Source organism: Seriola dumerili, unplaced genomic scaffold (genome assembly GCF_002260705.1).
Source record: "Seriola dumerili isolate Sdu_G_001 unplaced genomic scaffold, Sdu_1.0 BDQW01000121.1, whole genome shotgun sequence".
In the NCBI taxonomy this organism is placed as follows: domain Eukaryota; kingdom Metazoa; phylum Chordata; class Actinopteri; order Carangiformes; family Carangidae; genus Seriola; species Seriola dumerili.
In genome coordinates this window covers 767,168-776,524 of record NW_019174376.1, presented here as the reverse complement: position 1 = coordinate 776,524, position 9,357 = coordinate 767,168, and the positions used below count along the sequence as shown (strand labels likewise).

The 9,357-nt window shown below is 39.0% G+C and overlaps 2 protein-coding genes across 2 annotated transcripts; one reads left to right on the top strand and one right to left on the bottom strand.

Annotated features, from left to right (window-relative positions):
• Window positions 1-1,258: 1,258 nt before the first annotated feature.
• Window positions 1,259-4,023, top strand: mrto4 (MRT4 homolog, ribosome maturation factor). Its single transcript, XM_022748308.1, has 8 exons — window positions 1,259-1,337; window positions 1,784-1,842; window positions 1,955-2,058; window positions 2,380-2,461; window positions 2,569-2,636; window positions 2,722-2,873; window positions 2,988-3,064; window positions 3,150-4,023. Exons 1-8 carry the CDS (start codon window positions 1,310-1,312, stop codon window positions 3,294-3,296), a joined length of 717 nt encoding a protein of 238 aa, XP_022604029.1. The 5' UTR covers window positions 1,259-1,309; the 3' UTR covers window positions 3,297-4,023.
• Window positions 3,993-8,784, bottom strand: LOC111223978 (aflatoxin B1 aldehyde reductase member 4-like). The gene is made up of 7 exons (XM_022748307.1): window positions 8,286-8,784; window positions 6,773-6,960; window positions 6,556-6,660; window positions 6,219-6,315; window positions 5,223-5,322; window positions 4,983-5,112; window positions 3,993-4,176 (listed from the first exon to the last, which is right to left on the bottom strand). Exons 1-7 carry the CDS (start codon window positions 8,575-8,577, stop codon window positions 4,015-4,017), a joined length of 1,074 nt encoding a protein of 357 aa, XP_022604028.1. The 5' UTR covers window positions 8,578-8,784; the 3' UTR covers window positions 3,993-4,014.
• Window positions 8,785-9,357: the final 573 nt, after the last annotated feature.

Genomic DNA, 9,357 nt, shown 5'->3' with positions numbered 1-9,357 from the left:
CCTACACTATGTGTCCTTTTTATCTGTGAGCCCCTTAAGACAAATTCCCATTCCCTTGTAATGAACAATAAAGTTTTCTGATGTTGATATGTAGCCTATATATTATATATAACAGCCTGTATTTTTATACCTAAATATATATATGGCCTATATAGACTAGATAAATACACATATCTACTGTATGTCACTGTTTAGAAATACAGAGAAACTGCAGTAATTGTAGAAGTGCATATACATTAACACATAAAAGGCACATTTCATGCTGGCCAAGGTATTGAACTGTATATTGTTTCAGTTAACTGTATAGTTTTTATAGGCTATCTATTGTTTGCTGTACTATTTTATACTTTTATTTAACTTTCTAATTATGGTTTACTATTCTTTTACTGTACTCTGCTCTGTCCTTTATTAATTCTTAACTCGTCTGTTGCTTGTGCTGCACTACCTAGTTTCCTCCGGATGATCAATAAAGTCTTATCTCATATCATCTTATCTTACTCCATGGTGAGGATATGTGCAGTGGCAGGGTATATCGCCATCACTGTAAAGTGTGATACATATTGTGAATTTTTTTCAGCTTTTTCACAAAACTTTGTTACCAGAACCAGGGCAAATAAATAACTCTCCTGATGCCACTAGTACTCTGATAGTGACACGATAATGATACACTTATACATCTGCTTGAGCAAGTTGTAAATAAGTTTCTTGACTGTAGTGTCATGAAGCCTGCATGTTGTTGCTTCAGAGACCCCTAGCGGGTTAATCCGTTCTTCAGCCCTATCCCTTCAGACAAATGACAGCCACCTGGCATGGTGCATATGTAACATAAATTAGTAAACGTTAAAATGCACAAAACATATGGTTTTAATGGAGATGCTGTAACCCCCCCCCATAGGTGAATTTGCGGGTGCCTGAAGTCCAATATTGTTAATTAATCGGTAATACTTTAGGCTGTTTTAGCTCATTTCAGCTATCCGGCAGAGCACTACACACGTACACACATGTACAGTAGCGCTTATCGAAAACGTCTCAGATCCTTTATGAGTAATATTAGTTTGAAACAACGCCAAAGCTCCATGACTCTCAATTCAGTTCATGTATACACTTATCTAGGAGCAGTATTACATCTTAGCATAGTAGCAACAGCGCTAACTTACAAATATTTCAGTTCAAAAAGTCGTTAGGCATATTTTATGCTCTTATTCTATTTTGACTCAGGCACCTCGTGGTCAGCCTCGTCAAACAGAAACATTTGGGGGCCTTTTACTTCACGTGTGCGTCTGCTGCGCTGCCATCGTGAGAGGAAACCATGCCGAAGTCAAAGAGGGACAAGAAAAGTAAGAAAATACCCGTTCAAGTTGCGTTATGTACAAACACATTGAGCGAATAAGCTTGTTTACTGGTTTCTTGTATGTAGCAGCTGTTTGCGACAACAGAAAATTAACGTAAGTGAGGGGGGCAAGCTAACGTTAGCTTCTCCTGATGAGGGAAACAGGGAATATACACATTGCACCGAAGTTAGCCTCTGAGTCACTGGTTTCACTGATGTGAAAATGTGTTTTAAAAAGTCTTTAGGCTGTCTGAGGTAATGTGGTCCAGGTTGACAAGTTTAAATCTAGTGGTTTTTCGATCTAGACCTGGTCTGATGTGGTATAGATGGCATAAAAGCAGTGAAATGGCCCCTATTTGGTGTTATGTGTTTATTTTTTCCCTCTCACACATAGAAAATAAGTTAAACTCATTGCTATTTGACTGACTGCTTTTCACATGATCTTCCCACCAGTTTCATTAACGAAGACAGCCAAGAAAGGACTGGAGTTGAAACAGAAATTAATCGAGGAGGTGAGATTTTTCTGCCAAAGTCTCCTGTCAGCTACATTTATATTATGTTAATCAGTTTGCTGAGGCTGTTGACATGTTTCACACTAAACTCTCCTCCTGTTTGTTGTTTTAGTTACGGAAATGTGTGGACACCTACAGAAACTTGTTCATATTCTCTGTGGCCAATATGAGGAATAACAAGCTGAAAGACATCAGGACAGCATGGAAACACAGCAGGTAATGGCACCTTAACCATCCCGTTGGTTTGACGTTTAGGTGAATTTAAAGGGGCACTCCACTGATTTTATCCATGGAGGTCAGTTTAAGTTTGTATGGATAGCATTTAAATCACTATCAAGTGACATTACATGAGTTGAAGATTGTAGATCTTGTAGATTGCTTGAGCTATTTAGAAGTTAAACAGGATATCTTGGCTTCTTTTGCTTCCATTTTTTAAAAATATTTTTTACTTTTGTAATTCTCCCAACTTTATGAAAGTTCAAATCTTGCACAGTTGTCACAGGAAACTGTTTAACTGGACTCTTCTCTGTTCCACAGATTCTTCTTCGGCAAAAATAAAGTCATGATGATCGCCTTGGGTAAAGGAGAAACAGATGAATACAAAGATAATTTGCACAAGGTAGGCGAGATCTTAGAGTGGAGATGTCAAGCTAGAAAATGTGACGATAACAACAATAATCTATTGCATATACTTGAAGTTTTTTATTGCCTTTTGATAATATGCAGGTCTGCAAATATCTACGAGGGGAAGTGGGTGTACTATTCACAAATAAAACAAAGGATGAGGTACAAGAGTAAGTATCACTTCACAGACTGTGGTTTCAGTCATAAATAATATATTGTCCATACGTTTTCTAAATTATTTTTTTCTATTGATAGGTATTTCAATCATTTCAAAGAGATGGATTATGCGCGAGCTGGCAACCAGGCACAGATGGATATAACTCTGGATGAGGGACCCCTGGAACAGTTTCCTCACTCAATGGAGCCCCAGTTGAGGCAATTGGGACTTCCTACCGCTCTCAAGAAAGGCAAGATTAAAAACGTTTGAGTGCAGAGAAATAAACAGTTAAATTGTTCCTTTAACAGTCAGTGCTTCATATCAGTTGAATGTAACAATGACATTTTTTCTGCTGTTATTCCAGGAGTGGTAACACTGCTGAAGGACCATGAGGTCTGTAAGGAGGGAGATGTGCTGTCTCCTGAGCAGGCTCGTATTCTGGTGAGTTAGTGACTGTTTCACAGTGACATACAGTGTTGTGTTGCATTTGACTGACATGCCTCAACTTGCTCCTTTTTGTCCACAGAAACTCTTTGGCATCGAGATGGCAGAATTCAAGGTGCAAATCAAATGTATGTGGAACTCAGAAACAGGCGAGTTTGACAACTTTGCTGGGGAGGAAGAGTCTATGCAGGAGAATGAAGATGATGAAGAAGATGACGATGCAGAATAAAACATCGGCATGGGCAGGGGCTTGTTACACGTCTGTTTTTAAAAGTCTTTTTGCCAACCTCAACACCAGAGGGACATTGATGTTGAAACCATTCATCCTGACTGCCTGTTCTGCCCCTGGACTCTTTGTTAATCTCTCTCATCTGTCTTGCTTTCACCCCAAAACATGAACTTCTGTCCTTCCCCCTGAAATTTAGCTTTGGACTGAATTGTTGTTCAGGAGACACTGGTGACTGGAGCCAAGACTCAACAATCTTGTACATGTAATCATCTTGATGCCACTTGGTTTGTCAAGATTTGTCAATGTAATGACAAAAATAATTGTATTCCATGCAAGTACTTTGCCATGCAGCCAAAACAAATAAGCACATACTGTTTCATGTGTTAGAAATACCCATTTGATGCATTTTATGTGTAAGAAAAACATTTTGTTGACATCAGAAATTTTTGTTATCTTTTTAATGTACCAGTTTAATTAAGGCGGGCTCCAGAAAAAGTTATTGCTCCCTGAAGAAATATCTTGTCATTTTTACATTTATACATCAACACTGAAATGCTCTTGCATATTACATAATGGTTTCCAATTGATGCAACAAAAAAAATTGCAAACTATTAAGTAACTGAAAGGAATGGGGCTTTAGCAGATCTCTGTAAAAAGTTGAATTATATTTGATTGGACTGTAATGGAGATTTTGGCTCTACAATAAAAAAGAGGGTCCTCATCTGAAGTAGTTTGGACACTCGTGGGCTACGAGATTCCAGGCTTCATTGAAGGCAGCAACCACTCGCTCATCCAGAGGACCCTCCTCTGAAGCAGCCAAGTTCTGCTGAAGTTGATCCATGCTGGACATGCCAATGATAACTCCATCTCCAAGATCGCCCTGTAACAGCAGATGATGCAGTAGTCAGGGAAAAATTATGCCATCAAACCACACCGTGGTTGACAAAGGTGTCTCTGTTCAATTTGTAATTTTCATCTCTGCATCAAATTCAAACTTTGACTGAATTGTTGAGTATAGATATACAATAACTCAGACACTTTCAGATGGTAAAAGTGATAGGATTTCAGTGTTAACAATGATCTGCACAAGTTATGACCAGCTATAATTTTACAATTAGCCATCTTATGTGAGATTATTCTGTAAAATTACAAAGAATGTTCAGCACAATTGAATATGTCCATATCATTTAAAACACTGGCTCTTTGTTTATTTCCGAAAGAAAATAATGCTGATAATTGTATGCAAATCCAACTGTAACGTGGCCAATACTACAGAAGCTGGTGCTCACATTGTGAAGTATCATTGTATGTATTTAATGGTAAAGTGCTATGCTTTGACCACTGACTGTGTGTTTCAAGCATGGAAAGACATGATAGTACATGAAAAAAGCACTTTAGTTGGAAGGTCAAGCTTAGCTCGTATCTACTCAGCTTTTTGATGTTAGCAGTGGCCTTTTGAAATTTTACCATAGTCTTATCAGCCTGAATAGGGTGCTATGGCAGGACCAATCTTTGTTCAGTAAAAATATAAAATATTGTTGATAGTCAGATACTGTAGCTATTTTACCCTGAAAAGTAAAAAAAAAATGTTGATAATATCCATATAATATATTGTAATCTCTCCCAAATGAACACCTGTAAGAACATAATCTCAAGTCACTGCAGCTTTCCATGCACAGCAGGTACCTTAAGTTGGGAGTGGTGGTACATCCAGCGCATAGCAGCAGAAGTCAGGGTGGGTTTTTCTGAGCCGTACACCGTCTCCAAGGCCTTTAGAACCACCTCTATGGCCTGGAAATGACTTTCCTTCCAGTATCTTACACAGCAGAGGACAGACAGTTAACATACAAATGTACAGATGGCAGACACCACAGACACCTTAATTGTTCTTGGGAAAATTTTGGAAACAAACTACAAGTTGTTCACCTGTCCCGATATGCTGCGGCCCAGCTGTTACCAAAGAACCGACCAGCAGGCTGGGAACCATCTTTGTCTTGATAATGATACTTCCCTGTCAGAAGACCACCTGGTGGAGGAGGAGTAATGTCAGAATTCAAGTTTATGTAATCTAGGGTTCGACTATTTATGTACTCGATAATGACTCATATTTAAAATGAAATGAATTTCCATGCTACATTTTGAGAAAACATAGTTAAAAACAAAAATAAGGGTCTACAGCCAAGTGTGAGTAGGTGTACTAAGGGCAGTGCTTTAAGCTACAGTGATGTGTGTTTGCTAACATGCTGATGTTAAGCAGGTATGTTTACTACCGTTCACCATTTATCTAGTCTGTAAGCATTTTAACATTTGTTAATTGGTGCTAAACACAAAGTGCATTTGAGGCTGGTGGGTCATTTGATTTTCCAATAAAAACCAAAGAACTGGACTAATCAAAAGTCTGACCTGATGATAATGCCAGAGGAAAAGTTACGGGACCCCAAGTTATTAGAATTCATACTGAGGAGGACAAACACCGTGTCTGAACAAATGTGACTGCAATCCACCCAACAGTTGTTGAGACATTTCACTCAAACGTAAAAGTTGGGGAATCACCAAAGTCATTATTCATCCTGTGGGAACCATGAATGTCTGTGCCAAATTATACAGTCGATGTTGAGATATTTCTCAGGACGTCGAAATATCTCTCAGATATTGACCTGCTGGTGGTTCTTACATTAACATTAGGATTCATCATCTGGGGACCATGAATGTGTGTCAATAAATTCATCCAGTCTGGACCAAAGTGATTGACTGACCAAGTGAGTGACTGACCAAGTGACTGTTTATGCTTCTAGCATGGCTTAAAACAAGAACATTAATGTGACATTAGACACATTTATCACCAGTCATAAGTATCTTCTTCCGGTAAAATGATTTAAATGCTGACTGTAAGGTGCACCACAGACAGCAGATAAACAGCACCTGCTAGAGGATTGTATGCGTAGAATCTCATTCCGTAGTATCTCAAACATGGCAGCAACTCTGTCTCAACCTGTCTTGTAGTGGCATTGTACATCCCCTGTGAAAGGTTGTAAAAGTCAAAGTTAAGATGCAGCAGTCAAAGAGATTAAATCGAAGTGAAAGTCCAATTATGCAGGATGCTTCACTGCTGTGACATAAACTACTGCAATTTCTAACACACAGCTACTTATACTGAGGGATGCAACATGACATATGGTATATTAAGAAACTGCTTTACTCTAAGATGACATAGCTGATTGAGATGAAACTATAATGCTGTGAATAAGTGCCAGAATACCTGATAAACAGTGGGAGCGATCCAGTTGTTGTGTCTGCAGATGGTGGCAATTTCAGCCACTTCCCATGATGCATAGTTTGACAGGCCAAACTCCTTGAATTTTCCCTGAGGGTGATTTTTTTTTTTTTTTTAACATTGAATCATATTTAATGAAATAATGTCAAACGTCATGTTGAGAGTCTTAACTCATAGCAAATAAGGTCTCTGGTCTCTTTACCTCTTTGTGGAGTTCATTGCAGGCCCTAAGGGTATCCTGGATGGGGTTTTGGTGGTCAGGGGCATGGAGGTAGAAAAGGTCCACAGAATCGGTCTGCAGCCTCTGAAGGGAGGTTTCCAGCTGGGAGCGCACACTCTCTGGCTTCAGCGTCTTCCCATCCCAGGGGTTGGCCTTGGTAGCAATGCTTACTGTCACACAGAAACAATGAAATAAAATATGACATATGAACGTTTATTGCAGCAAACAGAACTGTGGGTTCTCTCACAACATTGTCAGCATGGTGGAAGTATATCATATAAACTCTGTGACAACATGCATAATATTAAAGGCGAGTGCAGCAATTTCTGACCCTGTCATCAGGATTATATCGTGTTTGCCTTATGACTTTTTTTTCACTGGTTTTAACAGAAAGCCTGCATTACAGCTGGAGGTGTAGTGTTTGAACGATGTGGTCCATTTTTGCCTAGAAGTTAATAGCTAATCCAATAAATCTTCTAACCCACTCCGTAACCACTGAATCTACATTTTCTCGGTTTTGCTTTGTATAAAAATATGTTTGTCTAACATATATTTATTGCTGACATGGTGTGTGGGAAGTACTGCTGTGTGTTATTATGTATTATGTATCCTGTTTGTTTAGTGCTGGTCTCTCACTATGTGTATGTTTGAATTATGACCTGCACATGGAAATGAGCTTTATGCTAACCCTGTTGCAATATATCAAATGGTAAAATTTATGTTTAATATTTTACATGGTCCCTTACAAATAAAATAAGTAGCCTCATAAAACAAGGTTTAATCTAAGGCTGGATTACCAGGGAAGCCACAACCCCATGTTTACTCTGTATCCTTTAGGTCTACAAATTTAAATAATGTCAAATTTTCAAAAAATTGAACCACTTGATTATCAAGTATGACAGGTCTTGTAGCCCTGGTCTTGTAGTGTATAGTGTTTGTTTTATCAGAGTTGTGTTTTCATCAAATTGCCTTAATTTTTCGTGTGTGTCAAATTATCAAATTCACAGAAAACCTCAGACAAATTAGGCTAATGTACAAGTGCAACCAAAATTATCTTTATTATCAAGAGGTCTGACAATTATTTCCTTTAGATTGACTGCTTGGTGAAAAAAGAGAAAATGTCTGACAAACTGTCAAAAACCCAAAGATTAGATTACATTTAGGATGTTTAGATTTTTGCATCTTTGCTTAATAAATTACTTAAACTATTAATCAGTTATCAAGATTGTTACCAATTAATTTACTGTCATCAATTACCAGAGTGCTGAAAGTATTGGGGGTCAATAGGAGCCCAACATGGTCCATGGTTCTATCCTTGAAACCGCCCAGAAATAGTTTACTTGGGCCTTTGATTGGAGGGGGTTTTGGGTCATTTTAAATTCCCATAATTCCAAGCTGGTTCCGTCTGCCAATCAGCAGGTACGTTGACTAATGAGGGACACTTTGGTTAGTTTTGTTCACTAAAGAGAATCTAGCATTCCCGCCTGTGATATACCTGTTTTGGGGAGATTCATGCCCGCTATGACAGTCTCTGACTTCCCATCCACGTACATGAAGGCTGTGTCCAGCTGCTTGTGTCCCCTGCTCAGGAAAGCTTGCACCATCTCCAGGCTCTGCTCGGCGTCAACTCGGCCACCGAACGCCATAGTTCCCAGTAAGGAAACCGGCCGTTTCGCTTGAGACGACATGTTCCGACGAGTCACCAACTTTGGCAAATGTGTTAGCACGTCTCTGATTATGAGGCTCTGTCGTAGTGTGCACAGTCCTCCTGTTATTACCCACTGCATGCTACAAAACTGCAGCGAGCTACGCGACGAAGGGCAAAGGTTGTGTTGGAAATGGTGATTAGGGAGCGTCGTAAAGTTCCTCAACCGGTTTAAAACGTAACGTGTGCTTTTAAAAGCAAGTAGGGTAGTTAGCTTCTTTGCTTGGCTGTAGCTGAGGTAGTTCAAAGTCTGTTATCTGTGACCGCTTCCTGTCGTTTTAAACCTGCATGTTAATATTTGTTCAAGTGTCTTCGTTGCATCATGTAGTGCACTTGTCATACTCATACGAGACGTAGTGTGTAATTCTTATTTTTAACCACAGGGTGTCAGCAAATCACCGTCCATTTTACAATGCATGCTCATTAATTTCTCCTGCCTACAGCAATGTGCTGAGGCATTCTGCCCAGATGTGTTAGATGTGATAAAACAAACACTGTACAGTAAGTAAAAGTACATTTTATTTACTTGGACAAATGTAGAATGATCCAACAAGTCTGGGATCAAAGTGGTTTTTGTGCATCCAAGCTCAAAACCATACATGTCAGTTTTTTGTGATATTAGGGCCTATACACACACACAACACACAAACACACACACACATGTTCCCTCAACAGTCTTTGCCAGACTCTCAGAAACCAAGCAGTATTTTCTACACTGGAATACCTACTTATACCTGTTAAAGGTTTGCTGTAATTTAGTTTGTATTAATGGAAGTGTTTTTAAGATTATACACCATAGTATCAACTGATAAAGCCTATATATTAAACCTAGACATGGACACAGGGTGCCTGTGTCCTTGTC

Bases quoted from the DNA above. Each gene is read 5' to 3' on its own strand.
- mrto4 (XM_022748308.1), top strand. From the start codon at position 1,310: ATGCCGAAGTCAAAGAGGGACAAGAAAA. The intron at 1,843-1,954 runs GTGAGATTTTTC...TTGTTGTTTTAG, and splicing joins AACAGAAATTAATCGAGGAG to TTACGGAAATGTGTGGACAC. The intron at 2,874-2,987 runs GCAAGATTAAAA...CTGTTATTCCAG, and splicing joins TCCTACCGCTCTCAAGAAAG to GAGTGGTAACACTGCTGAAG.
- LOC111223978 (XM_022748307.1), bottom strand. From the start codon at position 8,577: ATGCAGTGGGTAATAACAGGAGGACTGTGCACACTACGACAGAGCCTC. The intron at 5,323-6,218 runs GTGCTGTTTATC...CTCCTCCACCAG, and splicing joins CGCATACAATCCTCTAGCAG to GTGGTCTTCTGACAGGGAAG. The intron at 5,113-5,222 runs GTGAACAACTTG...CTGCTGTGTAAG, and splicing joins GCCGCAGCATATCGGGACAG to ATACTGGAAGGAAAGTCATT.